This window comes from Fonsecaea erecta, assembly GCF_001651985.1.
Source record: "Fonsecaea erecta strain CBS 125763 chromosome Unknown Scaff13, whole genome shotgun sequence".
In the NCBI taxonomy this organism is placed as follows: Eukaryota; Fungi; Ascomycota; class Eurotiomycetes; order Chaetothyriales; family Herpotrichiellaceae; genus Fonsecaea; species Fonsecaea erecta.
The window spans coordinates 971,593-988,347 of NW_017387256.1; the positions used below are offsets into that span (position 1 = coordinate 971,593).

Here is a 16,755-nt window from a genome sequence, read left to right on the forward strand (position 1 = left end):
ATGCGGAGCTACCGAGCACTTGCTGAAATAATAATACGCAGAAAATGTGTCCATGGACAGGGAGGGAAGCTACGTGGGGTTCCCCAACTCCCATAGGCGGCTAGACAATCCTGGTCCGTGTTGGACTACGTGACCTTTGCCATGTGTCTCTCACTCTTGCCGAACGGATCTCTTCATGGCTGGATCCCCGCCCCTGGACGAGATGCTCAGCAGGACGTTGATTAGGACCATTCTCCAAATTGCTGCAGGTACGGTTGTTAGCTTGTCTCAATAACATCGAGCCAGGCACGAGGAAGCACGCCGAGAGCCCACGAGTTGATGAAGATATGCATCATACATTTGTGTGGGAGGTAGGGAAAAGTGACATGCCCCCAGATCATTTGTTACTGATAGCCTTTTCCAAGTCACAACAAAGTTCCAGGACCCGAAAACTCCATGGCGCCTCGCTTTTATCCTCCTGGTATCATTTTCATTCTGTTCCCACTTTTGTTGTTTTCCCAAGCCACTGACTCCCATATCATCCCAAAGCAGCCCCAAAAACACTCATGGCAAAGGCCCGTGAGCCTCCGACACTGGCTGAAGTGTCGGTTTCAGAGGGACGGGACCTTCTGAGTTGCCCTTCGGAGGTGCCAGAATCCGCGAAGACACTTCTCCCTTCAAAACTTGCTCGCGAGTGATCTGCAGCAAATCGCTCGGCAGACCCATGCTGGCCAGGAATGTCACAGTGTCTTTCCACTCTGTCTGCTTTCTCTTCTCACTCCACTTCAGTTCTTCAGCCATGATATCAATCACCTTGGGCAAAGCATGCAGCGCAGCCTGCGCATTCAGGAAGCTCAGCCTGGTGCGTCTCGCGAGGACATCGACCGCGGTTTGCGCATATTCACTGCGGACGGCATAGCGGACTTCACCGTCGATGAATGGATACAATGATGACAGTCGCTGACCACGGAGGGGATAGTGTTCCGTGTTGTCCGTGGGAGAGGCCAGCGCCGCGACATCCCAAGCCCGGTCGCCATAGTCGCTGGCCAAGTGCTTTGCAACGTCTGGGTCGAGGCCGAAGTGCTGGATAAGGTTGATGAAGAGGGTAGTTGAGTACCCGTGAGCTCCAATCAGGCGGATATGATGCGTCTGACAGGTTCCATTGAGGAGACTCACGGAGGGATCGATCCCATTGACACCGCTGATGTCTGGGACGTAGCTGATGGGTTTCGGTTGCAGTTTGAATGCTTCGATCGCCTTATCGACGGCGTCTTCAGCCATCTGTCGGTATGTCGTCCATTTGCCGCCGGCGCAAGTCAGCAACCCGGAGTCTGAGACAGTGACAAGATGACTCCGGACCAGGGCTTCCGTCTTTTTGGAGTTAGGATCACGGACGAGAGGACGTATTCCTAAGGAGTAAACTGTCAGCTAGGTCTACTGCGGTGGATAAGTCAATGGAAACTCACCTGACCAGGCAGCAAGGATATCCGACCTCCGCACATCGATGTCGGGTGTGAGATACGTCCGGATCTCATTCAATATCCACTCAATATCTTTCTCTCCGGCCACTGGGTTCTGGGAGATGGCACAGGGCGCGTCCGTTGTCCCAGCGATGGTATTACCTTGCCATGGGAGGAAGAAGATGACACGCCCGTCAGATGTGGAGGGGTCGATGAGGCCCATGTTTTCAGGACTGAGGTAGCCGGGGAGAACAACGTGTACTCCCAAGCTCGGGGCGACAATATCCTTGTCGCCGGGGGAGTCCATTTGCCGAATAGCGTCGGAAAACGGGCCTGTCGCGTTGATGATGCCTTTCGCTTTGACAACGAACTCTCCGCTGTTGCCTTTTCCATCCTTGTCCGCGATCAGATCTCGTACTCGGGCACCTGTGAGTTTGCCGTTTGCATCCTTCTCCAGGCCTGTCACTTCCAGATGGTTGACCGATGTGGCCCCGTATAATGTTGCGGTCATGGCCAGGGAAATGTTCATCCTTGAATCGTTATGCTGGCCGTCATAGTACACAAGAGCACCGACAAGATTCTCCTTCTTCAACATGGGGAATGCTTCTAGGGCCTTACTTCGCGGCAGAAAGTAAGAGCTTTCGATTCCCTCTGATCCGGCCAGGAAATCATAGAATTTGGTTCCCGCCCAGAAGTACGGTGCCTGCCACCACGCCTGTAGGGGCAGCATAATCGGAAGCCAGGACGACAGATGGGGTGCAGTGTACAGGAAACTTTTCCGTTCTCTTAGAGCCTCTCTGACGAGCTGGTATTGATTGTAGTCAAGATTCCACACTGCTTTCTCAAGATATCGAACCCCGCCATGGACGAGCTTGGTAGATTTGCTGCTTGTGCCGCTGCTGAAATCATCTCTTTCCACAATTGCCACCTTCAAGCCTCTCGTGGCTGCGTCCAGGGCAATGCCGGTACCTGTAGCTCCGCCGCCAATGACGAGAAGGTCGTAGATTTCCGAGGACGGCGCCGAGGACGATTTCTTGAGGTCGGCAATCTGTTCGGCTCTCGTCTTGATGTAGGGGAATTTGGGAGGGATGATATTTCCGTGCTCGTCTCGTTTGGGCGGTTTCGGCGCGAGCGTTTCTGCTCCCGGGACGTTTCGAGGACGGTAAATGATGTACATGCCTGCGGTACCTGCCACGGCCAGACCTGTGCCGTACGCCAATGGCTTGAGCAGCCGGCGCATAGAGAATCGGGAGGCCATTGCAGAGGGAATTCGCTGAGGAGCGGCCAGTCAAAAAGTTCGTCAAGTGAAGACCAAGGAGCTTTTGAGCATATGGCGGTAGCACCTCGAAAGCTGCCAAAAGAGTATGAATTTTGAGCGAGCTGGAGTCTCTGGCCAGAAGCAGAGTGACGAAACTATGTCAAGGAGGACGCCGGCGGCGATATTTGAAGGCGTCGTGAAATGACTCTGGATCGACAAGCAATTGACGAGAAATGCAGCATGGCGGAGAAAGAGTGCTGTGCCACTGACTGCTCTCGGGGGATTTGCATGACCGAGCTCGAAGAGCAATCCGTGCCCAGCCCCCGACACGAGCTTTGGCGACCCCGGATCTTCTAGGCATCTCGCGTGATGCTGAGTATTGAAGTTTGTTACACTGAGGCAGGAAACCTCGTCATTGCGGAGAAATTAGTGAGGAGCAAGTGGCTCGGGTTAACAGGTCCGACCGAATTCCGGAAATTGATCCTTCGGCCTGAAAAGCCCGAGATGCAGCAGACGCAATACACCCATTTGAAAGGCTTCCCAATCGGGCACGTGTGCCGCCTCCCTTTTTCACCAACGTCGTATCGCGGATGGATCTCAGGAACCAACGGAAACTTTATGGCTGAAGAACAAGCCATCGGCCGTATGTTGCCACTACCTACATGTCGCGAGATCCGGTCCATGAAAATCGACGCCTTAAGACTCAGCCGACCCTGTCTGATTCGTCCAGGCTGGACGACCTCAATCCCAGAATCTTGTGTGGCCAATGTCGGCCATCTCCGGGACTGGACGATGGACTTTTCCTCAGGAGACACGACGTGTGGCTCTCACAGCTTTATGTGGATTGATCATGCCACTTGCACCACTGTGCAATCATCTGAAATGTTCAGGTGAAACTGATCCACCCGCAAGACCCGTGGTCAGTCTCAAGTGAATAGAGCATTGTTGCCCAAGGGTGACAGCTCATCACTTGTTGACCACGGCATTCAACTGTAGGATGACGAATAACCAGAGTTTTGATAGAGTCTATCACAATTAATCATGAATGAGGAGGCCTGCCTGCCGTGAAGATTCACGGATCACCGATGGGTTCTGGAGCAGAGTTTGTGGAGAGAAAAGCCATATAATGTAAAATATTTTCATTGCCTCCTGTGATTTCTCTGCAATCACATGTCCTCAATATTTATGTACAACAATGATAAACGCCTGCGCTCACGACTTCCTAACTCCACAGACATAGCTCGTCCCGCCAGAAACTCTCCTTTTTTAGAATCCAACAAGAAATCATGCCTTGAATCACACCTGGCTCTCGGATCTGGCGGTGTAAGTGTTCGACCAGACGGACCGTTTAGGTTGGATTAGACGTTTGAAGCCCATGTAAGGAGTATTGATTGGACTCTCGCCAGTAAAGAGGAACGTGTCATAGAGCCAACCGCCGAATGTGCATCCGCAGAAAGGGGCAACCATTGGGACCTTTTCGCGTATAGTCAGCTTCAGATCTTGCACAATCTCGGACAGCAGGTGTATAAACTAACCCAGAAGTAGTAGCCTCCTGCGCTCCAGACCTCGTGGCCGTAACCGATCATGTAGCTGACGAGGCGCGGACCAAAATCTCGAGCAAGGTTGATGGCATAGCCAGTTTCCCAGCCAAAGCAGGCACCAATGCCGAAGATGACGAAGAAGAGGGCCAGAGGCGTGAGGTTTCCTGCGCCAATGTTTCCGTCATCCTTCAACGCGTAGATCAAGAACATTAGGATAGCACTGGCGATAAATTCTGAGAAGAATTGGCCCGTCTTCGTCATGAACGGCGCAGGGTAGGTGCAAAAGATGCCTGCGGTCGAGGTCTCCCCACCCACGGTGCGGATGTTGGGACCTCCCTCGAAAACGTCGATCGCAGACTTGTAGTTGGCGTAGACGATCGCAGAGGCTGCCATAGCGCCGAGGGTTTGGGCAAGCATGTAGACAGGAAATTTCCGCCAGGGAAACTTGCGGAACACCGCATTGCTCAAGGTCACTGCAGGATTGAGGTGCGCTCCTGAGATGCCGGCGGTATAGACTCCAAGCATGACACCAAGCCTATCTCACTGTTAGCAACATGGACAACTCAAAACGTATACAACGGGAGAGAAACGCACCCCCAGCCCCAGGAGATTGATTGGTAGTCTCCCTTCGTGCCTCCGCTGAGGACTACCTGAGCGACGACGCCATCACCGAAGAGGATCAAGATAAACACGCCAAAGAATTCCGACAGCGGCTCTCGAAGGAAGTGGCGGATTCGACTCCAAGCTAGATCAGGTTCTTGTTGCACGGCATCGGCCTGAGGAATCTTGTGGTCGACAAGAGGCCCGTGCTCAGCAAAAGCAGGGACGTCTTGAACAGAAGTCCGTCGCCTCTGCTGCTGAGGAACGTTGAGGTGTTCTTGGTGGGTGATGCTTCCCATTGTGGCGGGCTGTTTCTCCAATGGTAGAGAAGAGGAGGACGTGGACATGAAAGAGATGAAGGTGGCAAGATGGGCAGAAAGATGTTGCACGGCTTTGTGGGGACGAGGAAGAATGAAAGGTTGCCCATGGGGAGGAGGACGTGGATTATATAGACGGATACCCCTTGGTATAACTCCATGCCCCCGTTGTCTATACCTTGGACTCCACTCTGTGTAATCGTGAGCGCTATTGCAAGTGATACCGAAAACGTGGAAACAGAGTTAGTCCAACAGACGGCTGCTGTGACCGATACGAGGCCTTGTTGTGTCAAGTCTAGAACCAGACTCTGCATGGGGCCGGGACACCCGCACGTTGGCCCTGCATAACACACCATATCATGGCTTGTACACGAGCCAATTATGCAGTATGACGGCCGAGAAAACCCTGCCACTCATATTCTTTTCTTCAGCTAGTGTCGCCGAACTTCGCACGACCGGAGCCGGATGTCCTTAAAATTCTCTCGGAGACGACATCCCGACCTGCATAGGGTTGCGGCTGGGGACAGAGCCCTTCTAGAAGCAGTTTTAGAAGAACCCGACTTGTACAAGGCTGATATCAATGTATATGCCGTGGAACCTGTATGAGGTGTCAAAGGGACGTCTGCCATAGCTGTCGACACTGGCTGTCAGACCGTGTAAAACAAAAGCGATGGCACAAATGTCAGCGTCTGCCCCTCAGTCACACTTTCAGTGGCACAAATTTACTTCTGGGTGGACACGACATCTTGCCAACAAATGTGACGTTGCAGAGGCAGAGAAAGTAACTGGGCGAGAAGAAGAGGGCATACCAGCTGAAGGCGGAGTTGTTTCCGGCCGGAAAAACAGTTTCGCCATTCCCTGCCCCGTAGTACAGTATGCCCGGCATGTGGGGAAGCCTCGGCAAATGCACGTCGGTCACGTTTCCCCGAACGTCTCCTCCTCAACCTCCATTATTCCTCTCCCTTCCGCTCACCCCCGCAAACACCTGCTTTCAGTATCACGTCGCGAACCGTATCCCAAGCTGGCTCAATCAGCTGCAGGTCCTCCGCAGCTATGTCACTTTTCACTCCTCCCCCGCCACGCTCTGCACCCCTGATCTTTCCCGCGTTCGCTTCCAATCCGCCCGCCCTTCCCCATGCCCGTCGCCTGTCTCAGCACCGAGCTGTCCCAGCCGCATGGAAATGGGAGAGGGGGTTTGGTCTGTGGAGTTCGGGGTTGTGTTGTCCGGGAGAGCTCGCAAAAACTCCTGCGGAATACCGAGCAATCACCAACTGGGGAACTCCAGCTTGCGGTGCCATGAGCTCGCGTAAGATTCGACTTCTACGAGCATCACGACCCGCTCCATCGTGGTACGGCTCCCCAGAGCAAGGGTCATGCGACCGTTCTTCCAAGTCCACATGCTTCGGTGTTCCCCCGCTGTCGTTCTATATAACATTGTCTCCTCCCCTCCACAGAATCTCTCCAGGCCTCCAGTGCTCCAGTTGCTCCCCAGATAGAGACATTTTCCCCTGAGGCATTCTCACTTCTTATATTTATTTTGAGAGATTTTTATGGATTTCTTGCGAAACCTCACCATGGGCAGTACTCAAGAAGTCTTTGTCGGTTCCATCGATCAAGGAACCACCAGTTCGAGGTTTCTGATCTTCAACAAGCGAGGCGAACCCGTTGCCTCGCACCAGCTTGAATTCAAGCAGATTTACCCGCACCCTGGGTGAGTCCCACTATTCGGTCTCAAAAAACTGATCAGTTCCACTGACTGCAAGATGCAGCTGGCATGAACATGACCCTCTAGAGATTGTTGCCTCGGTAGAGAAGTGTATCGACGGGGCGGTCCAACAATTCCAGGACCAGGGTCACAACATCAACACCATCAAGGCCGTTGGCATCACCAATCAGCGCGAGACAACTGTTCTGTGGAACAAGGAGACTGGAGAGCCCTTGTACAACGCCATCGTTTGGACCGACACTCGCACGCAGGCCCTCGTACGAAAGCTGAAGCACCGGCTCGGGGCTGACAAGCTCACTGACATTTGCGGACTTCCGCTTTCCACCTACCCTTCAGTGGGCAAGTTGCTCTGGTTGCTCGAGAACGAAGCAAAGGTGAAGGATGCTTATGAGAAGGGTGTTTTGGCCTTTGGCACCATCGATGCCTGGCTCGTGTATAAACTCAATGGAGGTGAGATCTTTCTTTGTAACTTCTGTAACCACTATATACTGACGTCGAGACGAAAGGCCCGACGAGAAATATCTTCGTCTCCGACCCTTCAAACGCGTCACGAACGATGTTCATGAACCTCAAAACGCTTGAGTACGATGACTCTCTCCTCGACTTCTTCCGCATCGATACCTCAAAGATCCACCTTCCTAAGATCGTCCATTCCTCCGACTCCTCGGCGTATGGTTCGCTCACATCAACCGTCCTCAAAGGTGTCCCGATCACCGGTTGTTTAGGAGATCAATCCGCTGCACTCGTCGGCCAAAAGGGCTTCACGCCAGGCCTCGGCAAGAACACGTATGGAACCGGCAGCTTTATTCTGTACAACGTAGGCGACAAGCCCGTCATCTCCAGCCACGGACTCCTGACCACCGTGGCGTTTGACTTTGGCGGCAAACATAAGCCCATGTACGCTCTTGAGGGATCCATTGCAGTGGCGGGCTCAAGCGTCAAGTTCCTCGTTGAAAACTTCGGATTCATCGACAAGTCCTCCGAGATCAGCCAACTCGCCGAGACGGTCGAGGACAACGGTGGTGTCACGTTCGTGACGGCCTTCAGCGGCCTCTTTGCGCCCTATTGGATCGACGACGCCCGCGGAACCATCTTCGGTATCACAGCTTACACACAGCGGGGCCACATCGCTCGTGCAACATTGGAAGCGACGTGCTTCCAGACCAAAGCCATTCTGGTGGCGATGGAGAAGGACTCGGGCCACACACTCAGCGAACTGGCCGTCGATGGCGGGATGTGCAACTCGGACCTGTGCATGCAGACGCAATCTGACCTCATTGGGATCCCGGTCAAAAGACCTGCCATGCGCGAAACCACCGCCCTGGGTGCGGCGATCGCGGCCGGTCTGGCGGTTGGCGTCTGGGACAGCATCGATGAGCTGAAGGACGTCAATATCGACGGTTCCACCATCTTCAAGCCTGCGATTGGTAAAGAAGAGAGTGCTAAACAGTTCGCACGGTGGGAGAAGGCCGTGGAGATGAGCAAAGGCTGGGCGAATTGAGCATGTTCCGACGAGAGTCCTGGTCAGAAGCCTTTGGGCTTTGCAGCATGGTGTCGACGGCGTTGATCTGTTGGTGATGAGATTATTCTGGTCAACCACGAGCCTCTTCCAATGTCATCGATGGGCTTAGTGAATGAGTTGCTTGGGGTTCCACGGCCTCGTGCTCGAAAAGAAAAGGGTCTAGCAATTTTTTTTCTTCTGGCTATTGACTGTAGCTAAAAGTTGGATACTCTCTTCGGATCCTTGCACCGTCTGTGTTTTTGTGTAATTCTCCGAACTTTGACTTCAAGAGACATCTGGCACACCACTTGACATGTACCCGTGAGAGCATTTTTACAACGAGTAAGCCCAACAAAACTCTGTTTATCAGTCTGTAGTTTTGGGTGGCGAGCCTGGGTATCCATTCACGTCCCCCCAGTTTCCAGCAAGCACAGCAGCAGCACATCCATCCCACGAACGATGAAGGTCATCATCGTCGGCGCGGGCATCGGCGGGCTCTCGGCGGCGTTGGCCCTCGCGCTCCAAGGGCACACCGTGACGGTGCTGGAATCGGCGCCGCAGCTGGCAGAGATCGGGGCGGGCGTGCAGCTGACGCCGCAGGCGACCAAGCTCTTCTTCCAATGGGGGCTGAAGGACGACATTGTCGCCACGGCCGCGTTCCCGGGGACGTTCTTCATTCACCACCATCATGGCGGGCGGGAAGACGGGAGGCCGTTGGGCAGCGTGGACCTGAGGGATGTGTGGAAGGAGTACGGCGGCCCTTACGTGGTCGTGCACCGCGGCGAGCTGCACAAGATCCTGCACCGGCACGTCGTCAAGGCCGGGACTACGGTCAAGGTCGACGCCAGGGTGGTCGAGTATGATTTCGAGGGCGGCGTCGTGGTGTTGGAGGAGGGACAGAAGATGGAGGCCGACTTGGTCGTTGCCTGTGATGGTAAGAGAGAGAGAGAGACAGAACTCTCCTCGTCCACCTTGCTTGCCTGCCTGCTGCCCTTTCTTCTCTTACCTCCTCCTGGTCCCTTGTTTTTCCTCTTTTCAGTCTCTCTGTTGCGATGGCCGAGAGCATCTCTCACTGGGATGGGGTCCAGGCATCAATTCCTTTGCGAGAAAGCAGTTCCTCGGGGAGCAAGACCGCGGCGCACAGAGGACCGGCTGGGCTGCGTATCGCACCATGGTCGACGTCTCGAAGATCCGAGCCAACCCTGCGACGGCAAATCTGGTCATGAGGGCAAACAACCACTTATGGTATGTATAAGAGCCGTGCCCCGTTGGCGGCCCCCCTCGTCTTCTTCGTCTTCGTATTTGTGCCATGTATCAGCAGCACAGCGGGCGTTGACGCTGATGGCTGGCTGGCTGGCTGCTCTCAACAGGATCGGCAAAGGCTGCTCGGCCATGATCTACCAAATCCTCGAGTCCACCAAGCTGAACATGGTCCTCTCGCATCGTGACGACGTCGACACGGCGACCTGGACGCCAGCGCAGTATCGCAGCACCATCGACGCCCTCTTCCATGGATGGGATGCCCAACTGACCAGTGTGATCGACATGGTGCGTCCGGACGAGCCGATCAACAACTGGCCCGTACACCAGGTCGAGCCACTCCCCCGGTGGGTGTCCAAGTCCGGAAGATTCGTTCTCATGGGAGACGCGACGCATGCAATGGCGTTCTATCTGTCGATGGGCATCTCCATGGCCGTGGAAGACGCCGCCGCGCTAGCAGAGTGTCTTTCGCTGCTGAATTCGGCGACAGCCGAGTATGATGACACGAACGGTGACTGTGCAGACAGATCAAGACCAAAGCCCTCTCTTTCCTCCGCTCTCGGCCTCTTCGAATCGGTGCGCAAACCTCGCGCCGAAGCCGTGCAGGCCGCGAGTCTTCACGCCGGGGAAGTCTTGCACTTGCCTCCAGGTGCGGCACAGGAGAAGAGGGACGCCTTGTTACAGGTCGACGGAAAGACGGAAAGTAAAGAAGACAGGCAGTACGCGTATGGGATCGCAGACCGCGAGACGAGGGACTGGTGTTGGGGGTACGATGCCGCCTTGGAAACGCGGAGAGCGTGGGACGATCGGTTCAGGTAGCGAATATGAAGAAGCGCAAGGATTCAGGAGAGGATTGAGTCCTTGCTGTGGACGAGGACTGCTCGCCACTGGATCCAGGGGGCCAAAGAAGAAAGAACCATCTCAGGGTACCAAAGCGAGATCGATCTGGGAAACGGGACAGAACAGACAAAAGTAAATATGAAATGTTCAATTCGAACTGCTAATTGACGAAATTCCGCCATGAGTAAATGCTCTCGCCGCTCTGCCATAAGATAAAGGCAAGACTGCTCGGCGACCACATGCCACTGATATTCACCCCGTCCATAACGGCGACGTTGGACAACGTAAGTCGACAGACGACACAGGGATGGCTGTCCGTGTAGTCTCCTCTCAAGTCCATCAATACATCACGCGTCCTCCACGATATGAGCCCTCTTCTGGGTCGCTGGGTCCCGGGCTTGAACGCAATGTCGGCTCTCCGCGTTCTCCTAACAGCTATTTCACTATAAAGACGGACGTGTGGCGGTTCATTCAGCTCTGGCATGTTTGGCACACTCTGGGAAACCATGAGAGCTCATGTCACGGCTCTTCGTCACAGTTCCCTATAGTCCGCCTGTCGGGGCTTGCGATTCCGATTGATATGCCGATGGGGATTGACAGGTTGCCTCATGTACGCATTGTCCTCCTCATTCCCTACAGGCCGTTGTTGATTTGAGAACCTATTTCCTGCTGGGCCGGAGGGCGGATAGAAGCCCTGATTCTGATTCTGATTCTGGTTCTGGTTCACCAGTGCTTTGGGGCCCGTCGGGACGCCTGTCATTCCCGCCGGTTGTTGAGGCGTTGACGGTTTGGACTGCTGAGGGAAGTTTTGGTTTCGATTGGGCCGATTGTTGTGGTGATTGAAGTTGTTGGGGCGGTTCTGGTTCAAATTGGTGTTGGGATTGTAACTCTGGTTCATGTTCATATTCATATTCATGTTCCAGTTCGGCATGGCACCAGGATTGGCCATGTTCATGCCCATGCCCATGCCCATGCCCATACCCATGTTGCTCATATTTCCCGGATTTACGCCATTCATCATCAAGGGATTCATGAAATTCATGGGGTTTATTCCATTCATACCCGGCATGCCCATGCCCCCCATCATCATCGGATTCATCATCAAAGGGTTGAAGCCAGGCATCATGGGCAGACTCATGTTGTTGCCTGATTGCATCTGCGACAAGTCCGGTGGCATCATGTTCGTGGGCAGCACGTTATTACTCTCTGGCGTCGAAGTCTTCGCCTTGGTGCCGTTCACGTCTGCGTCGGTCGCTTTGGGTGTTGACACTGCGTCTCCAGACTTCTGTCGCTTCATGGCCGGTGCTGCGAGACTATCCACAGATGTTGCTCGATCCACTTCACTCGCACTGCGCTTTCTCGCCGAACCACTCGCCGATCGAGGTGTTGCAGAGCCGTCTCGTGAGTCTGGCCGTGTGTGTGCAGGAGTGTCTTGGGCCTTTGGCGAATCGGCGGCCACTGTAGGACTTCTAGACCGTTGCTTCTCGGCGGCCTTTTCTGCTTCATACTCTTTGATCTTGTTCTTCATCTCTTCATCAGGCTCAAGACGCTCGAGGCTGATATTCTCTGTCTCACAGCCAGGGCATGTGAGATCGTTTTCAAGTAATGCATTCTCGATACAAACATGACAGTATGTCTTCCCACAACAAGGTGTCTTCATTGGGTCTACAAACAAGCGCTTGTCAATCGAGCATTCCAGACCTCGATCTTGCAGCTCTTTGTCGCCAATTTGCTCTTTTTTCTGGGCCGCTTCGGCAGCCTTGACCTGTTCCAGGTGTTTTCTCCATGCCTTTTCATCCGCTTGTGCAAAGACGTATTCTCCCTCGGCGTTCACCATCAAATTTTGTCTTTGCACGTCGTCGAGCTTGTCAATATCAGCTCGATCGATCTTCTTCAGCATTGACCGAGGGATGCCGGTCGTCCGTTTGATCCGGTTCTTGGTGTCGTAGGAGGCGTCATCATTGGTTGGACAGGCTTGGATCCAGTGGCCTGGCAACTGTTAGCGACTGACAATTACAAAGAATGGACAGATTCGTTCCTACCTTTCTTGCCACAGCGATAACAGATGTAGCCGTGAGGAGGTTCGCCCTCTGGAACATTCGCTTTTTTGGCAAAGGGCTTTCCCTGCATAGGCACACGGGTCTCGTGTGACATTTCCTCTTGTTTTTGTTGCCATTGCGCGTCGGTGAACTGAAGCATAGCCTGCAACTTTTCTTGTTCCGTCATGGCTTTGCCCATATCCACCGTCTTCCGAGGCTTGCTCGCAGTGCTCGCAACCGTGGGCTTTGCACTGACGGGCGGCTTACCGGAAACATAACGAGCAGCTCGCCCTTTCCCGGGTGCCGAGGCAGGTAATCGTCGAGCAAGGACGGTTGAATCTTTCGGGATGATCTCTGTGTCATCTGTATATTCTGGACTACTGTTAGCGACAACTCGAGCTACGAATAAGGAGGAGTGTGAAACCTACCTTCATTGCTGTTCTCTCTGTAGATCTTCAAGTCAAAGTCGGTGCCATCGCCTAACCGGGAAATGTTGATGATTTCACGTTTCAGATTCCAGACATCGGTATGAGGACCATCGATTGTTACACGCTGAGGTTCCATTTGTGATTTGAATTTTATATATACGTAAGAGGCCATGGCGGCAACGCCTGATTGCGGCCCAGGACCAGCAGAGAAAGGAAGCGTATGCGTTTGTTGTGTTAATCTGAGGGAGAGCACAAGGTTGAGGGTGCGGTGATTTTTGGCGTAGATAGATTTCCAAGGGATACAGAGTCAAAAGACGACAGGGGGGCAAAAGGGAGATGTTATTGTAGGTAAACGAATAATAAGTCCAGCTTGAGAGAGCTGAGGTCCAACTCGAGCGAGCCTGTTCCCTTCGCAAGTCGTTCTTGCACTGCACTGCAAACGCAGATCTGCCTCTCGCAACAACAATGACACAGGCACCAAAGTCCCACTTTCCTGAATATGATGCAAGCTCTTGATAGGGAGAATTCCTCTTCACTTTACAAGAAGTGCTGATTGCAGGCAAACAGACTCCGTCACGATGATTTTAAACCTTCCCAGGACTCCTGTCAGAAGTGTCGGCACGTGGAAGCGTCCGTTTGCGGAGGAGCGATGCGACAGCGAGGACAATGAAATGCCAAGTCAAACCCAGTCCTAAACCTGTGGCACGATGAGGGAAACTGGCAGATATACAAAGCAAAGATGAAGTTAAGATGAATGGGTGATTGGTAAGGACAGCGATGATGGCGGAAGAAGAGGTCGGAAGCCGAAAGAGGCGCAGGCGGCTTCTTTATTCGGTTCGGCAGAAAATTGCAACGTAGGAAAAAATCACATGACTGGCTTGTGACGCACGTGACTGTGCCCAGAATTACTCCTCGACTGCGTAGCATATGTAGGAGACATTATTCGTTCGACTCTGCTATACCTCAGCCCACCCCCTTCACTAGAGCAGAATTCAATGCACCACGTCTATAGAATGTGCCTTCTACGTGAAACAGTCCATGCAGTGCAGACGCCGATCGAAGATGCTATTGCATTGAACCGGGATTGTTCGGACATCGCCAATTTGTTCCAACCTTCATGCATGTGGCTCAGGTCTGGAGTTGAACTGCCGAAAGGCTAGCTGTCTCAGCCCTCTTGCCTTTGGGCGCTACTATCATTCCAATCCCCCACGGCAGGTGCCGCTCTCGAAGTGTCTGAGACCAGGAGCTCCAGCCGATGCCGTCAGATGATCACTGGAAAGCTCCGGCTCCAGAACAGGGGGCCCACAGCTGCGTCCATTTTGTCCGGGTGAAGATACCATTGACGTGAATGAAGATGATCGTGAGCACTGATCTCAAGTCTCACAGCTGTGGGGGCTCTGTTCTTTGCCGAGAGCGTAGACAAACTGGCCCCGAACGCTGTCATCCATCCGCCATTCGTCAAGAGTTCATTCACAAAGTGTGCGCTATAAAAATGCCAGGGCCGCAACTCGTGGTCAGTAAGGTCGGCGTCTGGGGAGAGCCGAGGTGACTATGCGAGGGTGATGCCGTGTCCTCCGAACAATCGTCCTGATAAAGAGATATCAGTGGAGAGGCCAGCTTTTCGAGGGGAAAAGGTAAATGGTCAAGTGGAAGGACCAAGTGAGCCCATCGGGACGGTGCTATTCTGAGTCCGCAGATGCGCTCGTGAGCCGCGAAACAAGCTCTGCCAGATAAAAGCTTCGCTCAGCAGGAGCTCAATATCCTTCTCAGTCCATTCGCGAGTGGGCAGTGCTTGCAAGAACATCAGGATCTCTTGGAAGTTCATCTTCATCAATCTGTCAGACCACTTGACGAGGAATGCCGCGCACACATAGAGGTGAAACTGGGAAAACCCATTCTCTTCGGCCTGGAGTATGCGGATCAGTAGAATTTCGGTCATATCAGGCGACCCAGTCTTACCATGTACGTATCCCACATGCGGATGACGCTCTTGATACTCAATTCTCGCATCAAGAGGCAGTTCATCCACCTGAAACTGAATTGCATGTATTCCACGTGCTCGTTTTCAAAATGCCTAGCCAGGCCTGCATCGATTCTTGTCGTCAGATCTCGCAGAGCAGCAACTTGACGATGAATGCCGGGCTGCGCGACAATGTAGTTGTCTTGGATACCGTCCAGCAGCTTGGTCAGGCACCAAAACGTGTCTGCTTCGACCGCGTCGAGAACGGGCCTCGGTAGCTGACCAGGATCCATTCCACTTTCAATGTTCAGATCCGTGATATAGGTGCCGAGAAAGACTTGCCAGAAGGGCGTGGCTAGATCATTGATTCCTTGCACGTACCCGCTGGCTGGATGCCGGATAGCCCACACATAGAGAATGCGTTCGAGAGACCGTTGTGTGGCTTCGAACCCATACAGCGGTATATGAGGATTTGTCCGAGGCACGTCAATACTGATCTGATGCCAAATCGCCTCGTCCAATCCTCGCCCGCGACCAGCGCTGGCGGGTGGCTGCGAAGCAAGCCCCGCCAGGCCTGTGCTCGATGCATTCCTGCTTGCCATAGTCCCCGAACTGAAAGCTTGTTGCACGGCATCAAGATACTCCTTGCGCTTCCGCTCCAGGCTTGCAACACGTCGTTCACTGTTGGTAGGCAGATGGCCAAGAAGAAGTTGCCATGTAATGGCGCGTACTTCTTCAGGTATTCCGGACCAAGCTGCTGCTCGCAAGTCTGGCAGAGACACAGAACTCGCTTGTAATATCCGCTTGAACTTGTTGATTCGTGATATCCGGGTACTATGGGCCTCTGCTTCTTTCGGGGTTGCATTTAATGGCAGGGAAGGGAAACTGATGAGGTGAAGCGAGTTTGCTGGATCCTTCAGAATGTCCTTGTATTGAGGCCTTAAGATCTTGCCTTCGCCCTTCTTTGTGGTTGGGTACGATAGGGGATTTCGTTCTTCCGCGATATCGAAGCTGTTGGATCTGGCAGAACGCGGGAATGGGGATGGTGCCAGCGCCGGAGCAGACGTAGTCTGTGATAGACTGGGATACGCAATTTGCTCGGCCTTAAGCATCTTATTCTTTATACTCCTCTTTCGACGCATGCTTGCAATGCTAGGCAGCCCAAACTCATCTTCATCGTCCTCGTAGACTAAATCGTCATCATCTCCTTCCACGTCTCCTCCGCCAGCCAAGTCCCAGCTCTCACCCAATGCGGACGAGGTGTAGCCTGAGTAGGGTTTTCGTTCCGGAGATTGAAAGTGTGGCCTCTCTGATGGAGGGGTCTGGGATGGTCGGGCCGATGTCGCGGGAGGTGTCTTTGGCCTCAAATGCGGTCCTAGGTTTCTGCCCACCCGATCAGTCACGCGATTTCATTGTCCTTGGATGTCTTACAATGACTCGAACTTCAACATATCAGCGTGGGAGTAGGAGGCGCCGAACACCTTCGTCGATTGTCCCGAGGTCTGACGAGGCGTCGATGGCCGTCCTCGCCAGAACGGCGAAGATGGTCGTCTTCAGAGCGTCAGTAAGGTTCCAATCAACATTAGGGATACACAATACCCATACTCTGATCTATCTGAGGCGCACCTCAGGCGTTAGCTAGCACTCTTAACCCAGAGAATACTAGAGGTGCTACCGAGACATCGGGGGAAGAGAGACGAACCAACCTGGACCATCTCCTGCCATATGTTAGTAGAGACTCGATGCCATCCTGAATCGGAGGGATATACCTGTGGTTGCGCCTTCTTGTGAGCCATCGTGTCTGTCTGCAGATCAGGCCACCCCCAGAAAAGTGCTATTGAAATTT

At 53.5% G+C, this 16,755-nt stretch overlaps 6 protein-coding genes across 6 annotated transcripts; 2 read left to right on the forward strand and 4 right to left on the reverse strand.

The window, feature by feature from the left end:
* Window positions 1-543: 543 nt before the first annotated feature.
* AYL99_11241 (hypothetical protein) lies at window positions 544-2,697 on the reverse strand (the record flags this gene model as incomplete). The annotated part of the gene is made up of 2 exons (XM_018842747.1): window positions 544-1,388; window positions 1,446-2,697. The coding sequence occupies 2 exons, from the start codon at window positions 2,695-2,697 to the stop codon at window positions 544-546; spliced, it is 2,097 nt and encodes a 698-aa protein (XP_018688160.1).
* A 1,296-nt stretch (window positions 2,698-3,993) lies between these two features.
* Window positions 3,994-5,137, reverse strand: AYL99_11242 (hypothetical protein; the record flags this gene model as incomplete). Its single annotated transcript, XM_018842748.1, has 3 exons — window positions 3,994-4,170; window positions 4,233-4,773; window positions 4,833-5,137. The coding sequence occupies 3 exons, from the start codon at window positions 5,135-5,137 to the stop codon at window positions 3,994-3,996; spliced, it is 1,023 nt and encodes a 340-aa protein (XP_018688161.1).
* Window positions 5,138-6,729: 1,592 nt separating this feature from the next.
* AYL99_11243 (glycerol kinase) lies at window positions 6,730-8,382 on the forward strand (the record flags this gene model as incomplete). Its single annotated transcript, XM_018842749.1, has 3 exons — window positions 6,730-6,866; window positions 6,925-7,331; window positions 7,388-8,382. 3 exons carry the CDS (start codon window positions 6,730-6,732, stop codon window positions 8,380-8,382), a joined length of 1,539 nt encoding a protein of 512 aa, XP_018688162.1.
* Window positions 8,383-8,841: 459 nt separating this feature from the next.
* AYL99_11244 (hypothetical protein) lies at window positions 8,842-10,461 on the forward strand (the record flags this gene model as incomplete). Its single annotated transcript, XM_018842750.1, has 3 exons — window positions 8,842-9,316; window positions 9,471-9,627; window positions 9,753-10,461. 3 exons carry the CDS (start codon window positions 8,842-8,844, stop codon window positions 10,459-10,461), a joined length of 1,341 nt encoding a protein of 446 aa, XP_018688163.1.
* Window positions 10,462-11,014: 553 nt separating this feature from the next.
* AYL99_11245 (hypothetical protein) lies at window positions 11,015-13,085 on the reverse strand (the record flags this gene model as incomplete). Its single annotated transcript, XM_018842751.1, has 3 exons — window positions 11,015-12,471; window positions 12,525-12,893; window positions 12,950-13,085. 3 exons carry the CDS (start codon window positions 13,083-13,085, stop codon window positions 11,015-11,017), a joined length of 1,962 nt encoding a protein of 653 aa, XP_018688164.1.
* A 1,506-nt stretch (window positions 13,086-14,591) lies between these two features.
* AYL99_11246 (hypothetical protein) lies at window positions 14,592-16,705 on the reverse strand (the record flags this gene model as incomplete). The annotated part of the gene is made up of 6 exons (XM_018842752.1): window positions 14,592-14,855; window positions 14,909-16,292; window positions 16,341-16,460; window positions 16,515-16,524; window positions 16,612-16,627; window positions 16,679-16,705. The coding sequence occupies 6 exons, from the start codon at window positions 16,703-16,705 to the stop codon at window positions 14,592-14,594; spliced, it is 1,821 nt and encodes a 606-aa protein (XP_018688165.1).
* Window positions 16,706-16,755: the final 50 nt, after the last annotated feature.